General features: G+C 42.9%; 3 protein-coding genes across 11 annotated transcripts in view; 1 reads left to right on the top strand and 2 right to left on the bottom strand.

Moving 5' to 3' along the window:
- The window catches only part of LOC118085216 (cohesin subunit SA-2), a 58,050-nt gene extending 53,974 nt beyond the window's left edge, over positions 1-4,076 (bottom strand). For 4 of the 7 annotated variants that reach the window (XM_035115609.2, XM_035115606.2, XM_035115612.2 and 1 more), the window contains exons 1-3: positions 3,942-4,076; positions 2,770-2,875; positions 1,087-1,251 (exon numbers count right to left, since the gene is read on the bottom strand). In XM_035115609.2, the coding sequence (XP_034971500.1) occupies positions 1,087-1,127 (41 nt within the window). In that variant the 5' untranslated portion in view covers positions 1,128-1,251; positions 2,770-2,875; positions 3,942-4,076. The other 3 variants (XM_035115607.2, XM_035115608.2, XM_060273468.1) reach the window with 3 other exon arrangements.
- GTPBP6 (GTP binding protein 6 (putative)) lies at positions 3,677-16,112 on the top strand. Of its 2 annotated transcripts, none has more exons than XM_035115621.2 (10): positions 3,677-3,837; positions 5,252-5,389; positions 6,088-6,158; positions 7,439-7,569; positions 8,469-8,539; positions 9,859-10,017; positions 11,179-11,387; positions 12,207-12,355; positions 13,794-13,946; positions 14,613-16,112. In XM_035115621.2, the coding sequence occupies exons 1-10, from the start codon at positions 3,825-3,827 to the stop codon at positions 14,755-14,757; spliced, it is 1,239 nt and encodes a 412-aa protein (XP_034971512.1). In that variant the 5' UTR covers positions 3,677-3,824; the 3' UTR covers positions 14,758-16,112. The 2 variants fall into 2 exon arrangements, with proteins under 2 accessions (XP_034971512.1, XP_034971509.1); XM_035115618.2 differs by lacking the exon at positions 3,677-3,837 and adding an exon at positions 4,113-4,688.
- Positions 15,725-22,441, bottom strand: part of PLCXD1 (phosphatidylinositol specific phospholipase C X domain containing 1) — a 19,992-nt gene continuing 13,275 nt past the window's right edge. For both annotated transcript variants that reach the window (XM_035114256.2, XM_060273471.1), the window contains 3 exons: positions 21,136-21,291; positions 18,692-18,875; positions 15,725-17,126 (listed from right to left, as the gene is read on the bottom strand). In XM_035114256.2, the coding sequence (XP_034970147.1) occupies positions 16,891-17,126; positions 18,692-18,875; positions 21,136-21,291 (576 nt within the window). In that variant the 3' untranslated portion in view covers positions 15,725-16,890. The remainder of the gene's footprint in view (positions 17,127-18,691; positions 18,876-21,135; positions 21,292-22,441) is intronic.

Below are 22,441 nucleotides of genomic sequence, written 5' to 3'. Positions count from 1 at the left end.
CTCAGAGCATCCAGCAAGCATAGGGGATGGTGCTAACTCAAGACATGGGCCAAGCACTGTGTAATTTAACCCACTGATGCCAGCCATTGGTTCTAGCTCTGCCTATCATTGGTTATGTATGTCTCAAAGCAAGAAGTGCTTACATACTTTGCAGCTATTCAACCAAAGCAAAAAAAGGAGAAGGTATAGGCCTATGCTTTACGTCATGGGAGGGCGGGGCAGGGCGGGTATTTAACCCTCCATCCATAAATCAGTCTCTAGCTTCCTTTAACCTCTGCTTCACAAACTAAACATGCAAACACAAATCAAAGCAGGGGTGAGCAACCCATAGGCCACATCCAGCTCACCAATTCTTTTCTTCCAATTTGTACAGCGTGTGCTGCTATCTGGAGGAGAAATGGGAGGAAATGCTTCTGATGGGCGAAAGGCTTTGCAAAGTAGGTGTAGCCTATAAGCCTTCTGCTGCCTTCCTCCAAGTTAAAAAACAACTGCCATACCAGGCTAAAAGTTAGGGTAAAATAGTCCTACAGCCAAAACCAGATGGCTCAGCTTCCATGAACTTTGACCCAAATGCAGGGTACCCAGAAAAAGTTGGAGAGCAACACTACATGAGCCAGCCATGCCAATCTAGAGTTTGTGGCTAACTGTTGCTGGGAAAACAAACCATGGTCTGAACTTACAAATCTATAGGCAAAGTGTGGTTTAGAGGCCACCTGATTGCTACCATTTTGCATTTGGTCACTTATTATGGAGGTACCTGCACAAACTACTTTTCACTTCACTCAATTTCCAAGTCAGTTCTGATGGTCTGTCAATTCAGACATTATACTCAACAACTTTGGCGTTTGTCCTGGCAGCCCTACATTACACAGTACTAACTCAGCCTTCTCCAACCTGGTGTTATATTTTATCTTAGCCGATTCCTTTTTATTTTAACTCTGATCTTATTAAGTTTTGCTGGTGTTGTTAAATGTTAAAATACATTAAACACGAAACTAGATAATTGTATGATATTAAAATTATAAACTATATAATTGTATGATATTAAAATTATAAAAGTTCTGTACGCTACTGTCAAAGTCGTACTTGTGGTTGGGGTTGGCAACGGAATTGGGCTCTGCTATCATTTTCGCTGCATCCTCTCAGCAGCACAGAAAGCAAGTCACTCTGACCAGACGCTTCATTGTGAAAAAGAATATATGCAGCAGCAATTCAAATTCATTTCCTTCAGCTCTCCTCAGAACAGCAGAACTGTACATAAAAAAGCAGACAATACATACCATAAAATTACAGTAAGAGATGTTAATAGTTCGAAAACACAACAATAAAATTGTATTTTAGCAACGTGGCTAAGAGGAGAATCTAATCGGCATTACTTACAATCCCACAAGACAAAAGTCGCTGAAATAATAGCATTTTTGAAGACCAGTATCATTCAACATGGAGTATGCAATCTTTTGTGTTACACAGAAATCATTATTGAAACGTAACCAGAGATTACACTGTTGCTCGTTTCGCAACATTATTAGGTCAATCATTCAATCGTTTCATTTGCGTGCCACTCTTCCACAAGAAAAATCCTGCTCAAAGCGGCTTACAACAAAGAAACAGGAATGCATTTCTCCCAGGCCTCTGGTTAAGTGGGAGGGTTACTGGTTTTGTTTGATACACACTCAACAGGAAGCGGAACATGTTCGGCTTCCAAGGCAAAGTTCACAAACCAAAACACCTACTTCCGGGTTTGCAGAGTTCTTAATCCAAGTTGTTGATAAACTAAGCTGTTGTAGCATAGCAACTAGGAGACTAGGTTATGAATCTGTTCAAATCTCACTAGGTGAACTCTCTCCCCGCCACCGACTTCCAGCTCTACTTACCTTTGTTGGGCTGTGTGCACACCACACATTAAAAGGGCATGACTTCCCCCAAAGTATCCTGAGAGCTGTGGTTTTCTAAGGATGTTGTGAATTACCAGGATACTTTAAGGCAGTCAAGTGCTTTTAATATCCCTTCAGGATTGGCATGAGATTAGTGGTTGGGGCCGAAATTGAGTGCGACCAACCCCACAACCTTGCATGCACACACAATGGCAAACATCCCTCCTCAACTGATCCAGGCAGAGCAGGCCCAAATGAGCAATCAGATGAAGGAAAGAAATCTATTTGTATACCAATCTGGGCACCTCAGCACATGTCTGCTTTATTTTTTATCATTTTTATTTGTTGCCCTCGTTGCCAAAATGAACGAGGTCTTGGGCTGCAGAACAATGTGATTAATTAGGCTTCCAAGGTTGCTTAAGGATAACAACTAAACAATGAGCATGAAATGCAGGAAAGCACTATACAAATTCAGTATTATTATTATTATTATTATTATTATTATTATTATTATTATTATGCATTGAAGTTTCAAGTCACAGGGAGGCCACCTGTGGCAAAATTTGATTGGTAATACATTTGGGACAGACATAAGAAAATGTTTATTCACATAGGGTGTAATCAAGGAACCACATGTACACCACCCTGTGTTCCATTGTGGAAGAAAGGTGCTAAGATAAAAAAATAAATATGTGGTTATGATGACCACAGGCTAAGATGTCTTTAAAAGCTGGTTAGGGCTAAATGGGACGCTCAAGGATAAAGGTTTCATGCCACTAAATAGTTACGAGGGCAGGCTGGCAACAGCCAGGGAGAGTGATCGCCTTCAAATACCTGCCTGCAGGAAAGCTGGCCTAGATAGGCCTTTCGCCTGATCCAACAGGTTTCTTCTTACCTCCTTAATTTCTATTGAAATTCTCCAAGTCACTGTCTTTCAGCCTAATGTGCCTCAGAAGGTTGTTGTGTGGATAAAATAGGGAACGGAGAACTCTGTACACCACCTTTGAGTTCATTGGGAGGGAAACGGTGGTGGGTAAAGAAAGAAAGAACATTTCACCAGTGGCGCAATGACAAAATTCATTCTACATCTACTTCCTTTGAAACCGTTGCTTCGTGTGTTATGAAATATAATACACAGAAGAAAGAGATCACTATATAAATACGATTTACCAAAAAGAAAATAATCCCCTTTTAAAAAAGAGATCTTTTAAAAGGTAGGGGTGGGGGTGCAGAGAAACCTACAGCTGTTTAGAATAGGACATATAATTCAGGAAAGGAAATCTTTTTACAGTTATCATGACTGCAGCTCAGGTGGAAGTACAACTCAAATACAGAATTATTATTCCTTCCAGTAGCACCTTAGAGACCAACTACGTTTGTCATTGGTATGAGCTTTCTTGTGCATGCACACCGAAAGCTCATACCAATGACAAACGTAGTTGGTCTCTAAGGTGCTACTGGAAGGAATTTTTTTATTTTGTTTCGACTACAGCAGACCAACACGGCTACCTACCTGTAACTAGAATTATTATTAATAATAATAATACCCCGCCCATTTGGCTAGGTTTCCCCAACCAGGGCAAAGGAAGGTATGTGGGAAGGTGCAAGACAATATTTGGATGCAAAAAAATATATTCCCGAACAATATGAGATTGTCATCATTTTGCAAGTCCTGTGTCCTTACCCACACCAGAAAATCAACAGGTACATATTTCACACGGGATAGGTGGGTGGGAGGGGCCGAAATAGGGGGAGGGAGAGTTCTAGCGGTTGAATTCCTGCAGTTAGGAAACTCCCACCGAACCTTTAAGCAAACGGATGGCATTGGCCACCCCAAGGGAAAGAGTACGCGGAGAGACTGAGAAGTGGAGCAAAGCGCAAAGAAGCGGGAGGAGCAGGAGAAAGGAAGAGAAATTCGCCGCGCAAGGCGGAAACGGACCTTGCAAATAGATGAAACGGGGCGGTGAGTCACACGCGCGCAGCGTTGCGCAAGCAAGGGAGCCGCGGCGTCGCGCAAGCGCGGCCTTCCTCAGCCCGGACGCTATCTTCCCGCCCGCGCCCCCATACCCTTCTGCTGGCTGACAACGGCCCAGGCGAAGGCCCGGTTCTGACACGGTAGGAGCGGCCCGGCCCGCCCCGGCGTTCAACCACAGCAGCGGCACGAGCCCCGCCCACAAAAGTCGCTCGAGGGTCCCCGATCCACGGGAACCACCCTATCACGTGCCGCGACTTACCCAATAGGAACGAGATTTCCGCTTTGGAACGCTCTTCCTTCAAGCCCCGCCCCTCACATGGCAACTGCTTCTGCTCCGGATTGGTGGGCGGAGCTTGAGGGGGGCTGAGTTTGCGCCCGGCTCTGTGTTCCAACCGGTGATAGACCCGCGGGGCGTGTTTTGGGGGACGGACCATCGCTACTGGGGGGACTTAATGGGTGTTACACACACGCGCGTGCCATGGTCCTCGTGATTCTTCGGTGGCGGCAGCTGCTGCAGAGGTTGCGCGTCGCTATTCCTCTCCCACCGGCTGGGCGTTTAGCGCCCGCTCCGGTCAGGTTTTGGCACGCCACTGGCGCCAGCTATCGGCTCCCGGAGTCTGGCCATGGGCCTGCTAAGGGAAGGGGGGGTTGGGACGGCAACCGGAGCAGCTGTGGAGCAGGGGGCGACGAGGAGGAAGACGGGGAAGACGAGGACAGGCTGGACATAGATGAAGATCTGCTGGAACCGAGCCTGCCCACTCTCCCTCTTGACGCCCAGAAAGTGTTTATTGTTCATCCAGCTGTGAAATGGGGGCCAGGCAAGCCGCAGCTGACCACAGGTGTGATGCCAGACCTCAGGCACAGCCACACAAGAAAGGTGGTGTGTCTGCAACGCAGATGCGCCTAGCTTGTCTTCCTATGTGTTGTACGGTACTCGCACATGGAGTAACGGTGTTTGGGCACTATGCATAGAAACCAGCCCAAGTCATCACAAGTCAGCTGCCTCTCAGACTAACCTACCTCTCAGGGGATTAAATGAGATGCGGGGGACGGGACATCCATGCACACCACCTTGAGCTCCATAGGGGAAAGGGAAGGGTATAGATGCAATTATTGTTAATTATACTGTTACGGTGACATGCATTAAACTGAATTTGGGGTGACTTCCGCACAGGTTAATGGGACTTTGAGCACATGTGAAGCTGACTTGGAACAGAAACAGACTGGTGTCTCCATCTCTAGATGTGACATTGCCTCTAGCTTGAAAAGGGTTAACATTCCAATATTTCATTTCATAAATGTTCTTTTCATGTAATAGTGTGTTTATGGATAAACAGATGTTGAAAATGGATGTTATTATGTGGCTAGAACTGTATTTGTATTTTTCTCTCCCAACTGACAGCTGAACTACAACTAGCTGAGGCTGCTGCTCTCATAAACACCATACAGAACTGGACAGTTGTAGATAAAATAATCCTTTCTACAAAAGTTCCTGACAAGAAACTCATCTTTGGCAAAGGGAATTTTCAGCTTCTGACTGGTAAGACGATACCTGTAGGAAGCTTTGAAGCTTTTTTCTTTTCTCCTTTAATGCTTCACATTATCATTTTCATAAAATGAAACAAAACCCCATGGTATCTAACCATAAGGTTTATATACTAATTTAAATGCTACATATTCTAAATCAGTTTTTTTTAAATGGCTATAACTTTGAAATATATCACTGTGACTGTTTCAATGAAATGTTTAGGTTTGCTATAATAAATAACAGTTGACTGTACTGGTTCAGTTCTAACTCTCTTTAACCTGCGGCTTATTAAACTCTGAGCAAGCTTTGTGCATGTGTACTACCCGCTTACCCCTTCCCCTCATGCACCAGCTGTCGCACTTTTGTTGTTTTCTAACGCACCCAAATTGGGAAACAGATTAATATCCACATACATTAATCCAACATCAGATACTGGTAGTAGTTAAAGTATAATGCTATAATCTGGCCATGTGCAAGCGTTAGTCAGATGTTTTCTTAGCAAATGACTGATACTGAAACTCTTGCCTTACCTGAGGGTGTGAATTGTCCCTAGGAATGTGATTGATGGGTATTTGTAGGACACTGCGGAGGGAGTAGATGCCTGCCCTGCCAATCCCCGAGAAATGCCTAAAATGCAGGGCTACTAGTTCACTTTTTTAAAAAAAAGTCAGTATGTTACAAAATTATGTATCTCAATACTTTTCTTTTAGATAAGATTAAAGGACTGCCAAACGTATCATCTGTCTTCGTAAATGTCGAAAGGCTTTCTCCTCTAACAAAGGTAATCCAAAGCTTTATATCTAAGCTAACAAGTCTTCCTTCGTGGTTTTGGAATATTTTTATTATATTGATACAGTGTGAATGTAGCTAAGAATCTGCATAAATCATTGATTTAGTAGTAGTCCAGTAGTCGAGAAATAACTCTGATTTTATTCGCTTGCTGTTGAATGGGCTATGTCAGGCATCCCCAAACTTCGGCCCTCCAGATGTTTTGGACTACAATTCCCATCATCCCTGACCACTGGTCCTGTTAGCTAGGGATCATGGGAGTTGTAGGCGAAAACATCTGGAGGGCCACAGTTTGGGGATGCCTGGGCTACGTAAACCTGCATAGGATTGGACTATGACAGAGTATGATGTTTGCTTCATGGCTAAACATCAATAGTTTTTTCCAAAATTTGAATCTATGGTTCCATGCTGCCCTGTGTTATTGCCTTTTCATGCATCAGTTTGTAATATACAGTACTGTACACATGAAAAACTAGTCTATGTATTATTTTACTTGCACCTCAAATACTTCCTTGTGGTGACATTTCTCCTCTGTAGCATAAATACAAACTACACAATGACACAATGTTGTAATGCAGTAGTTTACTCAATCCACTCCACTAGGTACCAGCTGCTGGTGGGAGCAGGGAAACTCACAATGCGATAGTGCCCAGTGATAATGGTACATATTCACACATGCTACACTAGAGAAGAGGAAATTCATCATAGGCGGTGACTTGGGTGTAGGTAAAACCATTTCTAGAAAGGCTTATGAAGCATAGAGCCTTCTTCAGAATATATTGCTCCTGTGTTGTCCAGCAAAGGACCAGGGATGCATAGACCTCACTCCCATACCTTTGCATTAACAACATGACTGTGTGCTGATAAACTTTGCACATACAGTTTTATGCACAAAGGCTTCTATGCATTCCAGAAGCCTGTGCAGTTGTTTCCAGGTCACATAGAAGCCTTTGCATGTACAGCTGTATGTGTGAAGGGTCTGTTGGTACAGATAGTTGTGTTGTTCGCATGAAGTCTATGGGATGAAGCTACTTGGTCCATCCCCATTCCAGGAGTGACATCTTCTATATCAGAGGGATATAAATGTGCAGGAAATGAAGCACGAGGTTCGCTTTTGCCTCTTTCAGTGGTGTGAGCTGTTCTGATAGGTTTTACAATCAAGTCCTTAAAGCCATTAGATGCTAATTTTACAGCAGTACATTGTTAAAATTCTGAATTCCATCAAATTCACAGGCAATATAAAAACCTTCAGTTTATTTTATCTTTTAAAAGAAAGAACTTGAGGAAGCCTGGCAAGTGAAGGTCTTTGACAGATACACAGTCGTCCTTCATATTTTCCGCTGCAATGCTCGAACGAAAGAGGCAAAGCTCCAGATAGCATTGGCTGAAATCCCACTTCTAAGGTACTTGAAGCAATGCACATTTCATGTTAGTATCTGAACAGAAAGCAGAAACGCTTTCAGAGAATAACTTAAAATCAACTTGCCTCTTGTGTAATATACTGATAGATGTAGTTAACTACATTACAAAACTTAGATCAGTCTTTCCCAACCTGGTGCCCTCCGTATGTTTGGAACTACAATTCCCATTAGCTACAGCTACAACAGACCATGTTGGGTGAAGTTGATAGGAGTTGTAGTCTGAGATATCAATATAACACCAAACTGGGGAAGACTGGTTTGTTTTTTCAATTTGAATTTTTTTTATAAAATATAACATGGCAGCTTACAACATATAAAAGCAGCTTTAGATCAAGTGAAGAAGTTTTCTAAAGCTATCTTGCAGCTACCTTTTTTGTTAAAAGATATATACATGGATATTTTTTTATCATTACTGTTTTTTTGAGTGCTTATTCAACACTTCATCTTTTTTCAGTCCTGTGTAAGTAGTTTTCAGAAGTTCTGGTAGAACCTTAACATACTTTTATGTGTGAAAGCACCATCAGTTTAAAAGTCCAGCATAGTACAATAAAACAGATTTCTTTGCCAATGAAAGTATTATGTTTAAATGATCAGAAAGAATAACAGATTGGCCCTGATCTTAGCTAATGTTAATTATGTGTAAGGTTACAGTCCTATGCCAACTTAGCTGGGAGAAGGTGCTGTCAAACTCAGTGGGGTTTAACTTCTGGCTAGGCATGTATAGGCTTGTGCTTTAGGTCTCATTAAAAGCAATGGTATTTACTTTAACTGCAACTAACTTTTGGTTTCAACTAATTTTATCTGAGTTGCATCCATTGTAACTTAACTGTCAATAGACTTTTATGGCCATTGAAAGGCATATTAATTTTTTTATCCCTCAGGACCAATGTAAGAAATGATGTCAATCGGTTGGATCAGCAGAGAGGTGGCTCAAGATACATTATGGGTTCAGGTAGGCGGCATATATTGTGGAAATTAATAGTAAAAACAAACAAACCCATCACTTTTGCAATCAAGGGCTTTGCTGCAAACACTGATTACCACCAAGCAGTTTGTATGTTTGGGACTGTTCTTGAAATGATTCCTTTAGAGCCGTGCATATGAAACATGTTTGCTTAGACTTGGTTCTGTGGATTCTCCAGGAAAACCTGTGGCCTGGTTAGCACATAATGCTAATCTGAACCATAGCTAAGGATGAATTGCTGCTGCCTTGCTCTTCCTCCGATTCTGCTGTTGCCATGCTACCTGGAGATAAGCTGTGGTTTGGTTTGGCATTGCATCCAAATCTGACTCATGGTTTGTCTCCCGACAAAGCATGAGCTAAAACCAAGCTTTTTTTCCTGGCTTACCCTTGGCTCTTTCTTTACCACGACCTTGGGTTCAGACATAATGTCAAGACAAACAATGGCTTAGCTCCAGGTAGCAGGACAATAGCTGAAGGAATGATGCAGGAGTGATGTCTGCTCTGAATACCCACATACTTGCCTACTCATGATTTGGCGTAGCATTATGTGAAAGGAATAAAAATAAGTCTGGCATCCTTTTCACAGATCTTTCCTGAAAAAGGCATGCCTGTGCTAATATGTTCGAGTTTAAAGACTATTCCAGCTGCAATAGGCAGGTGTGGCAGTCATGTTCAATGTTCTATACCAGGCATAGGCAACCGTGGCTCTCCATTTGTTTTGGAACTACAACTGCCATGCTCCCTAGCTAACAGGGCCAGTGATCAGGGATCGTGGGAGTTGTAGTTCCAAGACATCTGGAGAGCCAAGGTTGCCTATGCCTGCTCTATACAGTACATCTAAGTAATAAACACACTTTTATTTTGTTCCACCAACTGCTGAATCCTTCATATTCTTTCCAAAATTTTATTTTCGTATACAGTGGTACCTCCAGTTGTGAACGGCATCCGTTCCGGAGGTCCAGCCGTATCCCAGAGAGACCACTTCTGTGCATGCGCAAGCAGCGAAACACTTCCGGGTTTGCCGCTTTCGCAACCCAAAGTTTATGTTACCCGAGGGTAACATAACCCGAGGTTCCACTGCATATTAAAATTCTTTACTTTATATTTTCATTACTGATGATGGAAACTGTTACAATTTAACAAAAATGTACATGACTTTTCGGATTGTTTCCAGCTTTTATTTTTACTGTTGTGTGATTATTATTTTTAAAAAATAATTTTGCAAAGACTTAATCTTTTGTGTCGCCCTTGTTTCCTTCATGTGTTCCAAATGGGTAATTTTTGCTTTGCTGCTGCTTGCCTTTCAGGTGAAACGTTCATGGAAGTACAACTTCGCCTCTTAAAAGAAAAGGAACAAAAAATTCGAAAAGCACTAGAGAGGCTTAGAAGAAAAAGGCGCTTGCTCAGAAGTCATAGAAGAAAGTGCGAGTTTCCTACTATTTCAGTAATGGGCTACACCAATTGTGGTAGGGAACAGCACCACAAATGCTTATGTTGCTAGTACAGTGGTGCCTCGCTAGACGAAATTAATTCATTCCACTGGTCTTTTCCTATAGCGAAAAATTCGTCTAGCGAATCCCATAGGAATGCCTTGAATTTTTTTTTGATTTTTTTTTTTGCCCATAGGAACGCATTAATTGAATTTCAATGCATTCCTATGGGAAACCGCGAATCGCTAGACGAATTTTTCGTAAAACGCATTCGTCAAGCGAGGCAACCTCCGCTCGAAAAATCATTTCGTTAAGCGGAAATTTTGTTAAGCAGGGCATTCGTTAAGCGAGGCACCACTGTATTTAAGTACTTTCCAGAAATTCACATGTGAAGAGAGCTTTGTGTAAGGAAGTTTTAATTATTGGACTGTAACAAGTATGCATGCCAGTTCTTCCCGAGAAAACAAAGTGCTTTTTTTGTTACTTAGTAGGGTCTCCCACATATCTAAAATCCTTGATAAATGATAGTGCCTAAGCCTCTTTGCAAAGTTTTCACATTTTTGCATTTGCCATGTGTGGAAGGGGATTCCTTAATACCCACCTGCATTTATTGTGTAGTAGTATTTCAGAAAACAACTCACAGGGAGTACCAGATCCCACAACAAGATAGGTGGAGCCTGATATGTAGGAGAAAAGGAACTGAAAACTGCAGAGATTTCAAGGGCCACTAGAAAAATAAGACAGAAGCAGGGAAAGTGCACTAAAGTGGAGGGGGAAATACAAGCTGTTTAGGACCTCAGGGTTTCCTGTCACTGGTGTCCAAACAACCCTCTCATTAATCGCAGCTCTGATTTCTCTCCTTGGCTACAAATGCTGACAGGTGGAAGCAGCCAGGCTGGCTCATTTCACAGAAAGGTGCTGCACACTTAGCTCTGTAGCTTTCTTTTGGGAAGGGAAGGGACTCGGAGCCTGGGGCACCCCCCCCCTTTCCAGTCACAGACTCAGGCACGCTTCCTTCTGGTCAAATGAAACCTGATGGGTCATGATCTCCTGAACACCTGTCCGTAACGCACAGTATGGAGATGGTGGCTGGGTTTTGTGCTTCTATAAATGACCAGTCTCCATCCGATTAACCCCCTCCCCCCTTTTATAATTGTGGCTGGTTCAGCTTTTACTTCCTTCCTTGGTTTCTGTTAGGTAAAACCACTCTAATCAAGGCCCTTACTGGGGATTCAGCACTGCAGCCTCAAGATCAGCTCTTTGCAACATTGGACATTACAGCCCATGCTGGCCTCCTGCCATCACGTCTGACTGTCCTGTATGTTGACACGATTGGATTTCTGTCTCAGCTGCCCCATGACCTTGTGGAATCGTTTTCAGCTACATTAGAAGATGTAGCCTGCTCAGTAAGTACAACCACCACCGTTCAACAGACGTGGAGCCTAAAAGCCAACACACATATTTGGGAGAAATGACTCTTTAGGTGGGTGCAAATACTGGTCCCCTGGACACTAGCACTTGTTTCTGAGGAATTTATAGGCTTCTGTTTGACTAACCTACATGAAGAGTTGAGGACTGCAACATACTGCACTCAGTTTGTATTGAACATTGTCATAAGTGAGGACTTTAGCTACTAAGTTTTTTATCTGTTTAGCAAAATATCATACCTAAGGGGGGCAACTCGCCCCGCCCTGTAATAGTTCTGATGTTGATTTCCAAAAACAACCTAGATATGCTGAACTTCTTGCTAACTTCAGCTTTCTTGGGTCTTTCTCAGAAATAGGTTTATTTTAAGCCCTCATTTGTGTCACATATCTTAAATAGTACAGTGATGCAAGAGTATTTGACTGAAAAGGAGCTTCACATGGGTGTGGTTTTGGTTCAGTTTTATCGGGTTGGAGGCATCCTTTTAGCTTTTTCAAAGTTTCTTTTTCTGGTCTATTTTTCCTCTCTTGTTCCAAGGACTTCCACCTCTAGCCTTAAGAGATGGCTGAATTGCTTAAGGTCTATTGTTAATGTTAATATATGCTAGAGATGAATGCAATTTCTACTTCTTAGGAAAGTAAACGGGCACTCTAGAAATTAGCCAAATAATACTTCACCTAGAATTAAGTTTTGTACCTCATCAAATAGCAGTATGAAACACTATCCTTCTCTCTTACAACTCTCTTTTAAAAGTCAAATAACTCAGCACCTTTTGGGGCATGCATATTATTTGTTACTAGGATTTAATTGTACACGTGCGGGATGTTAGCCATCCGGAAAGCAGCCTCCAGAAGGAAAGTGTGCTGTCGGTTCTCAGGAAACTTAATCTTCCCAGCCACCTACTGGAGTCAATTATTGAAGTTCACAATAAAGTGGATTTGATAAATAGGTAAGAGGTAACAGAATGTTGTTGTCTATATCTCCCGGCTATCTCAGTTCTTAATCAAGTTAAACTAGAGCAGCGTTTCTCAACCGCGTGTGCCGCGACGTGCGGCGACGAGAAGGGCGATTTGCATTGTCACGTGCCTGGCGGCCGCCAATAATCAACACTAACCCGCCGGGAAGGAAGCCACGTCGTGACCCGGTTGGCTTCCTTTCCGGTAGGTCAGTGGTGTTTATTGACGGCCGCCAGGCACGTGACAATGCAAATCGCCCTTCTCGTCGCCGCACGTCGCGGCAAAATTTAGACAAACTAAACTAAAATTTAGACAAACTTAAAGAAGCTGGCTGGATGAGCTCAACCTGAAACTTGCTGAGCAAAGGATTGTGCTGGCAGAGAAATCAGCAGCTTGTGAAGCCTTATTACAGGAGATTGCAACCAACACAGCAATTGGCAAGTGTTTCTTACAGTCATAATTATATAGTCAATATAGGGCGGCACAGAGTTAAATTTTTTAACTTTTTTAATGGTGGTGTGCCTCGTGATTTTTTTCATGGAACAAGTGTGCCTTGGCCCAAAAAAGGTTGAGAAACACTGAACTAGAGCATTGCAATGAGCTTCAATGTGCCAGATTCATTTTTTGCATCGCTGGCAAAACGCCACAACCCTGTCAACCTGGACAAGAGCCAAAAGTCAGTGGGTGGAATCCCTGGCACTCATGGAAGGGCTTTTGATCCATCAGACACCTCCACACTGGTCTGAAAAATCCTTCGACTCTTTGGAGGGGTACAGGGGTTAGCAGAGGCTTCTGCCGAAAAGTTATGTTGTATCCTTTAAACTGGATTGACTGGTTTATGAGTTTCTTTGTTTATAAATGCTTCATGTCAATGAAATAAAAATAAACCACTTAATATTTACAACCCTCAGAAGAGCTGCTAGCTTTTAATGAGGCTCAGAAACATGCAACAGTTTGGGAATTGAAAAGTTGCACTTACAGAAGACCATAATGAAGAAAAAATGAATTTGTACTACATTTATGGTGAAGATAGACCAGGCACCTGAGCTACATGATTGGTTTAAGAGTGAAAGAACTTTGCATTTACTTCAGTACTTTTGATACTAGATAGCGGTAGGAACCAGAGTCAACCACATGCATGATCAAGTTTGATTTTATACCTGAATTTTACCATTCTTATCCTGATACTCTTGAATTTTCCCCAAACAAAATGATCTTGGAGCTTAATTCCAGAATGTTCTGCTGGAAAAAGGCACTAAAGTGACACCAACCAATATCAATTAGGAGGTTACATAGAATGGAATCAAAATATGAGCATCATCTTAATATGTCTGAAACATTCCTAGGCCCACAGCAACAAAACACACTGTGTATCAACTATATTGTTTCCTGCTGCCAAGACCTGACTTTCTGACCTCTGCTTTCTTCGAGGTATCATCCGGCTGAGCCAGATGCAATGGCTGTTTCTGCTCTCCTTGGGCATGGTTTAGAAGAATTAAAAAAGGAAATAGACAGCAGAATTTTGAAAGTAACTGGGAAAAACATTATGACAATTAAAATCGATCTATCTGGACCTCAGCTCAGGTAAGACTACTTACTAGTTGTGGGATGTTTGTTGTAGAGCAAATTTGTATTGAGGATCTTTTTCATCAAACGAAGATAGCTTTTAGGTCTTTCGCCACAGCAAAGTTTTAGCCATCTTTTAAAAATAGCTTCCTTTTCCTTGCCAAACCCACAGCTTGCCTGTGTTCTGCTGATTCTGTTGTAACAGTTAAAGCTGAAAGGGTTCCCTTCTTGGTGTGTTGGTTAGCTTTCTTGACCTTGCGTTTGGTGAAATATGTCCTTGGGGGCCACCAGGCCAGTAACTTGTAATCATGCTGCTGCTACTACAACAGAACAAATCACCAATGTTTCCCATTGACTGTCTAGGCTGCAGTCACAGGACTGCTTTGTTTCAATGTAGAAAGGAGCTAAGGGGTTCTTATTCTTCATATTGGGTTAGGGAGTCCCCAGTTCTACCCTACCTCCTTCCTGTGCCCACCAAACGTGAAGTATTTATGAGTATAGTGCAAAGTGAACTGCAATCCTGATTCAAAGCATTTGCTCAGACCAGGGAACTGCTTATTAATCTGAGCATGCAAGGGTCGGAGTGAGTGCATAAGCACACGGTGTTCCTAATACTCCAGAGATTGGATTTTGTCTGCATACAGCCAATGTCTATAAGGCACTCACTGTTTTCTGCCTTTCTAGTTGGCTCTACAAAGAAGCAACAGTGCAAGATGTGGATGTTGTTCCTGAAGATGGTACAGCCAACGTGAAGGTGATCATAAACAATTCCACTTTGGGCAAATACAAAAGACTGTTTCCTCGATCAAGTTATTCCTCTTGCAGTTAGCAAGATATATTATCTTTGCAGAGAATCTCTGATTAATAGGTATTGCAGAGCTGTTAAACACACACAGAGAGAGAGAGAGCGCTTTGCTAGAATATAGACCTTCATCCTGTTTGCTTCAGATGGACCAGGAACTGTTTGCCTTGAATTGCTGAAGAAACGTATTTGTGAAAACGTCATGAGACAGTTGCAACACTTTCAGTTTATGGAGAATTGCATAAAACCACCCATCCTTGGCAAAGTGACAGATCTATTCCATTGCTTATATGCAGGGTTTGTTATCAGTCAGAAAGCTAATTTTTAATCAAAGTGAATGTTGTTTTATCGGAAAAGTTGCCGTGATTTTCCAGACTGCTAATGCTGCTCTAACTTCTGTATTACAATTCCTGACACTTTGTTAAAAAATACTTATTTGGAGAAGAAAAGTCCCAAAGTTTTATATTACAGGCTTGGGCTCCCCTCCTTTAACAAAAATAAATATTTAATGCCTTGAGGGGAAACTTGATTGTAGCTCTATTTTTTTCAATGTACACTTAGAACTGTTAACACTGACTAGGGATTCTGAAATACATTGGTCAGCCTTTCTGCTGCTGTTCCTTTCTTATACTCTTCATAGAAGTAGATTAGCTTTTTCTGTAATGCTGCTACATGGTGGTTGAAGTCGAGTGTTCTTATTTATTCAGTATGACTCCCTAAGGCTTGCTTTTGGAATGAATATTCGCTTTCCTGTTGCCCACCATGGTAAACATGATGCTCTAGCTAAACATTTTGTTCCTAGTGGTCCCTAAACCATGAACTTCAATCACATTCCTTATTTTTGCATTCCATATTTTTCGCTCCATAAGACGCACTTTTTTCCTCCTAAAAAGTATGGGGAAATGTCTGTGCATCTTATGGAGCAAATGCATGGTCCCTGGAGCCGAATTGCCCAGGGACAAAAAACAGATCGTGTTTGTTTGTTTTTAAAAAGGAAGAACTAAAGGCTAACAAGAGGGAAAGAGGCAGTTGAAAGGAACCCGCTCAGCAGCTGATTGCAAGAGATCTGGGAGGGAGATAAGGGACGCTAGCTCCCTTCCAGGCCCCGCCCCCTTGCCCAGGCGTCCATTGTTGAATGTTCTGCAGAAGGAGGCTGCAGCAACATGTGACTGGGTGATTATATTATCTGTCTGAAAACTGTAGAAATAGCTCCCTTTCCTAAAGAAGCTGCAGAACTGTGAGTTGAACCCCATAAAAACAGGATTGTTTCCCTTTGAAAGGTAAGCTCAACAACTTTGAGCTGATCCTCAAAAATGGAGCTTTCCCCATTTGCAAAAGAAGCTGCACAACTTTGAGCTGATGCTCAAAAAATGGAGCTTCCCCCCCCTTTGCAAAAAAAGCTGCACAGCTGAGCTGATCCATCCAAAAACGGGGCTTTCCCCTTTCCTCCTCTAAAAATTAGGTGCGTCTTTTGGTCAGGTGTGTCTTATGGAGCGAAAAATACAGTAAGTAAGCCTTTATGAATTTGGTAACCCTGCAGAGTTTTACAGACCTAGTGTAGCTGAGCACGCAATCCAGAGTCACTGTCGCACTTCCCTTTACGACTTTTTAGCATGCAGTCTTTAGGGAACTTGATACATCTTGGCTTTTGAACCAAGAAGAAAAGCTGCGCTGTCATGATTACTTCTTTGTGCACACGTCTTTTAACAGCTTTCAAGATGAGCCAATTCCTTAACACTGGGAGCCTGCATTCCTGGTTTTCCATTTTTGTATCAACCTTATTCTCCCAGATCACAACAGCACAGAATGCTGCTCTGCCTGTGGTTGCTGTTGCCAGATACCTGTCCCAAACACTCAATGTTTCACAATAATATCTGGTAGATTGGAATGCACAGTTCTTTTAGAGCAGGGCTTTGGGAGACTGTATATTGGTATAGTGCAATTACTGCACTAAATGCTTCCCAGGAAAACTGGGTTTTTCATAGAAATTTCCATGAATTTCATGGAGTCACCTTCAGTTTATCGATATCCTAGCTGCAAGCAAAATCTTCAGAACATTTCTGTGAGGTAGGTGGGTTATTTATGGTTTTTGTTTCTTCTTCTTCTTTTTTTGAGATAGCATGCTAGGAGTTAACCCAAGCATGCATCAAAGCTGCAATGCTATTTTAAAAGTTTTCTATTCAGGTCTATCACGTTTTCCACAAAGTTATTTTTTTCTATGAAGTCTCCAGCAATTATGTTAATACAGTCTTTCTTGGATCCAGGATGCTGTTTTTTAATCCACTGATTTAGGAATGGAAGGGCAGGAAGGGTCATTTTCTTAAGAGATCCACGTAGATGTGCGAGAATATAACCTAAATCTCCAGTGAGGTTGATTCCTGCAACAAATAATCCCGCTGTAGGGAAAAAAGAAAAAGGAGAATTGCTAGTTGAAATTCCTGTGCTTTTATCCCCTTTTAGATATGTATTTTCTGCACCAGCTTCATCATCATCATCATCATAATTTATTATTTATACCACCCAGAGTGGTTTCCCCAGCCACTCTGGGCGGCTTCCAACAGAACATTAAATTACAATAATCTATTAAACATTAAAAGCTTCCCTAAACAGGGCTGCCTTCAGATGTCTTCTAAAAGTCTGGTAGTTATTTTTATCTTTCACATCTGTTGGGAGGGCATTCCACAGGGCAGGTGCCACTACCGACAGCGGCTTAGCAAGCCACTCCAACACCTGGGGCGGCAAATTGCTGTGCTCCCGGGGAGGGCGGCGGCGCTACATAATGATGCATGCGTCGTTACATGCGGGTTATCGCCGCCCCCCGCACCTCCAAAGCCGCACACCTCCAGCTCCAAACTCTAGGTGGAAAGCCCACTCGACGCAGCTGCACATGCGTGTTATGTAGCGGGGTATCGCCGCCGCCTGGCGCCCCACTGGGTGCCACTTGGCGCCCCCTCCCCCACGACTCCCAAGCCTCCCGGTAAAAAGTCTACTCGGCACGCCAAGCCGCGGTGCACCAAGCAGACTTTTTACCGGGAGACTGGAGGCTCAGCTTGGGAGTCGCGGGGTGGGAGCGCCAAGTGGCACCCCCCCCCAGAGTGGAACCTGGGGCGGACCGCCCCCATCGCCCTCCCCCCATTGCTATGCCCCTGACTACCAAGAAGGCCCTCTGCCTGGTTCCCTGTAACTTGGCTTCTCGCAACCAGAAGGCCCTCAGCGCTGGACCTCAGTGTCCGGGCAGAACAATGGGGGAGGAGATGCTCCTTCAGGTATACTGGAACCAAGGCCGAGCATAGAGTGTCGTTATTTATTTTAGCAAGGAAGAGCAGACTTGTTCCCTTTCTACCACTATGTTGGTTCTGCTGCATTCACAAACCACAGAGAGCAAGCCAGATAATACTTTTAAGTAATCTCTTGCCATTTATCCATCTAGTAGACCACCCCATTGGCCACTCATATCTGCATAGTTCGCAAAATTCAGACGATTGTTTTACTGTATCTGATGAAAAACAAAACAAAACCCTCAATATAAAATCCACATAAAACCAACACAAGGAGCATAAAATCATTCTAAAAGGCCAGCCAGCTAAAAAAGAAGAAATTAGTTCCATGGTCTAAAGCACAAATTTAAAAGGTATGGGGAATCAAAAGGTGTGCCCTACAGTGGAAGACATTCCACAGCTGAGTACATACTATGGCTCTTATCTCAGCAGTCAATCTTCACCTAGATTTTCATTTCAAGTACCAGAGTTGGGCACTTAAGAGCAGAACTGGCATGGATGAGCACACCTTGCTTCTCAGAAGAGAAAATCAAGTTGCCCACCCACAAGCAATTCCGCTCAGTTGTAAGCCACTCTTTCTCCTGAAGCCAAGCACTCCACCTCCTATTTGCAGAATTTGGATTCCAACTCCCATCAGCCCCGGCCAGCTGGCATTTGGGAAATTAAAATGCAGCAGCAATTACCTGGGCGACCATTCTGTTTCCTCATCTCCATGTAACGGATAAGTTCTGCCGCTGTTGTTTTATTTCCCCACCAATAGGGAATCGCAGGCCACAACTCACAGTGCTTTATCACTTGTCCTGGATCGTCATAGGACACAATAACCTGGTAGCCAGAGGACCACATGCTCCGTAGGGTCGGAGTGACCTGAAAGATAAGGGAAGTCAACATACTGAATTCATGTTGCTCAATAGGAAAGATGAGGATCAAGTTCAAGGCAGCTCTGTGGAACCTCAAGTTCCAAGTCATACTTCCTATAGCTCCCTAATTGTACAGTGGTACTTCTTGTTGCGAACGGAATCCGTTCCAGAGGCCTGTTCGTAACACAAAAAGGCCGCATCCTGAAGCGCCTCATTTGTGCATGCACGACGCAATGTGGCACTTCTGCACACATGCAAAGCGCGATTTAGTGCTTTTGCGCATGCGCGCAGGTTACGGATGCGCTAAACCCAGAAGTAACCTGTTCCAGGACTTCCAGGTTTGGCGTGTCTGTAACCTGAAAAGACGCAGCCAGCAGCAGACGTATCATGAAGTATGACTGTATAGCAAAATATACGACCAGTAAGATGGTGGGTACAAGTGGATTGCAAGACACTTTCGAGGGTAAGGCCACTGAATTCATGGAGTCTCTCTTCCTCCACCCCCTTCCACGAACCATGTTCTTTTAAGGTAACCAATGCTAGTTTGATGCCCACCCACAAGCTTAGGACTGGGGTCTATTCAAAAAACAAAAGGACCTTTCTTCCTTTCCTACTTAAGTACATTAAAAATCACAGCAATATATATATATATATATAAAAGGTCCATGTTTGTTAACTTCCACTTTTCTCCGAAACCGCTTGACCGATTGCGTTGAAATTTTGACACAACGTTCCATTCCACTATGCGAGTGTTTGTATAAACTTAGATTATATAGATGTCACACCTGTCACAGGAAAAAAAAACATGCTTTTCTGGAAAAAAAGAAAAACAGGAACAGGAGAGGTTGCAAAACATCGCCCTCTAGCGGCGACTCCACTGGTACTGCAGCTACCAAAGTTTCCCTCAGCTCAGGTTTGCAGGGAACCCCTGCTGGACAAGTGTGAAACTGCAGGCTGAGCTGAGTGGAGGTTGGGGCTTGCCGGGGTGGGGGAGGACGGAGTCGGGACGGGTCATGGGTCAGGACGGGGTGGGGTGAGAGGAGTCACAGGGATGAGCCACAGCAACGCGTGGCTGGGTACAGCTAGTTCACTATACAGGAGTTAACTCCTAGGGACCGAGGTCCCTTCAGCACCCTCCACCCGAATAAAATATTCAAAAGGGGGTCCAAATTTAATGGGCATTGCTATACAAACAGTGTGAATGTGTTGCATTATGTGATCAATTATGTAGCACAGGGCTTACCTGCCTCTCCCCCCCCATATTTTATTCAAGTTGGCACCCCCAATTCATTATCCATACACCCATGTGGAGCAGGCTACAGAATTGTCTGTGATACTGCCTGCGAGTAAATCCCATTGCTGTCAATGGAGCAACTATTCAGGGATATGTTTTACATCTGACCACCTTCTGAACACCCACACCAAACCTGGAAAAAGCTTACTTCACCCAGGAGAGGATTGATGCTCATTTTGGGAGGGTAGATTAGGCCTTGTATCCAGTGTTTTACTCATTGGCTCATTGACATTAAGCCACATGACTAAATTAGGTCCGTTACTTTCAATGGGTCTATGCAGGGTAGAACTTAATTAGATGCAACCACATAATTTGCCATTATTGTTTTGCAACTTCTTTCTTTTCTAATGTAGCACACAGGGCCGGCTCTAGGGGTAGGCTGGGTAGCGTGGGACAAGAAACGGGACGGAGCGGGGGAGCCGGAGCGATCTCCGCACCACGGCGCCAGGGTGCCCCCCGACATGGTTGCTGCTAGCACACCTTTAAGGAATTAACTACGTCAACATGTTTACATGCCAAAACATTTAACATCTTACCGATAGTAATGTCAGTAATAGCAAATTTAATTTGTGCTAAGGTTGAGCTCTGGAATCTGTTTTCAAAAACAGGGCTGAGTCGTGGAAAAATGTTAGCGGACCAAGAGTTCCTTTCCATTTTAACTAGCTTCAGTCTGTGTCTACCAATTGGATAGTGTGCCTCAAGTCTCAACACTACTTCTTCTTCTTTTTCATTTTAAGAAATTAAACACTAAACTATTGCCATTGAATCACAGTGCATCTTTTGAAATCCTATTTACCAAAAAGGATGTGGGTATTCATATTAATATGTACAGAATCTCATTCAATTACAGCATAGTTATAGGATATCTACATGAGCAATCCTATTTATTTCACTGTATCATCCTGAACAGGCCAGTGTGAATAAGGCTTCTACAATCTTGAAACTTCACAACCAAACATTCCAAGCAACTTACATTTCTAGGACACAGTTTGCCACTGAAGATCTCCTTTGAGCGGGAGACCAAATGGTGGTGATGGGCCTCATCTAATCCATCAAAATTTCTGAAAGCTAGAACGACAACCTCCCAGGGGTGGTTTCTCAACCATCGTAAAATATCCCACAGGACATCCTGCAAAAGCCAACATGAAACAAGTAAAATAAATAGCTGCTAAGTGCTACGAGGAAACTGAAACGAACAGCATCCTGTAATTGATGAATTTCGCAAGTGATGATAAGTTGCATACTACAGATACAGTAATTTTGATTGTGCAGGATTGGAATTTTTTTTACACGTTTCCTGTTTGACATATATTAGCTAACACAAGCTGGGTATATTATCTACACTCTAAGGTATGCAGGGATGTGGGTTTGCCGATCAGAAGTTCGGCAGTTCGAATCCACATGACGGGATGAGCTCCCGTCGCTCTGTCCCAGCTTCTGCCAACCTAGCAGTTCGAAAGTATACCAGCGCAAGTAGATAAATAGGCACCACAGTCGTGGAAGGTAAATGGCTTTTTCATGCACTCTGGCTTCTGCCACAGTGTTCTATTGCGCCAGAAGCAGTTTACTCATTCTGGCCACATGACCCAGAAAGCTGTCTGTGGACAAACGCTGGCTCTCTCGGCCAGAAAAGCAAGATGAGTGCGGCACCCCATAGTCACCTTTGACAGGACTTAACTGCCCAGGGCTCGTTTACCTTTACCTTGTCTACAGTAGAGACAGCTTTTTTATAAAAAAAAAAACCCAGTTGATGTAATTGCAACTATAGAATAATCTTGACTAAATTGTGGAATCCTGGAAATCTCAACTTTAATTTTCAAGTCTAAGTGGCAAGTAATCTGTCCTTATGACACAGCAGAGTACTTCTGCCCTGTTAGCATTACTGTCTTTCTGACAGGAAGAGATGTTCAACAGGAAGAGATGACTAAAGCACATATGCCACCGCTTTCCCTTTTGCATTTGCCAAAAAACAAACCAACCCCAAAACAGAAGAGGTATCCTAGCTCAGAAGGCCTTTTGGTTTAAAAGACTCATATTAACATCTGTTGCATAGTCTCAAATCCTATTGACCGCAAATCCATTTGGCACACATAACAGAGCAATCAACTGAGGGGTGGGTTGCTCAACCATTATTTTCCAATAAATATGGCAGTGTTATAATTAGGAACCTGAAGTTACCGCACTACTACAAGTCAAATACAATACAAAAAACTAACCCAGAACACTCATCACATAGTAAGCAGAATTAATGGGCCATTTGATTTAATAATAATAATAAT

Source organism: Zootoca vivipara, chromosome 4 (assembly GCF_963506605.1).
Source record: "Zootoca vivipara chromosome 4, rZooViv1.1, whole genome shotgun sequence".
Lineage (NCBI taxonomy): Eukaryota > Metazoa > Chordata > Lepidosauria > Squamata > Lacertidae > Zootoca > Zootoca vivipara.
Note: the sequence above shows the minus strand (reverse complement) of the source record. Positions and strands in the feature narration are given on the sequence as shown.

Excerpts from the sequence above, each read along its gene's own strand:
- GTPBP6 (XM_035115618.2), top strand. The coding sequence starts at position 4,328 with ATGGTCCTCGTGATTCTTCGGTGGCGGCAGCTGCTGCAGAGGTTGCGC. Across the intron at positions 6,159-7,438 it reads GGCTTTCTCCTCTAACAAAG|AAAGAACTTGAGGAAGCCTG; the intron begins GTAATCCAAAGC and ends ATCTTTTAAAAG. Across the intron at positions 11,388-12,206 it reads TAGAAGATGTAGCCTGCTCA|GATTTAATTGTACACGTGCG; the intron begins GTAAGTACAACC and ends ATTTGTTACTAG.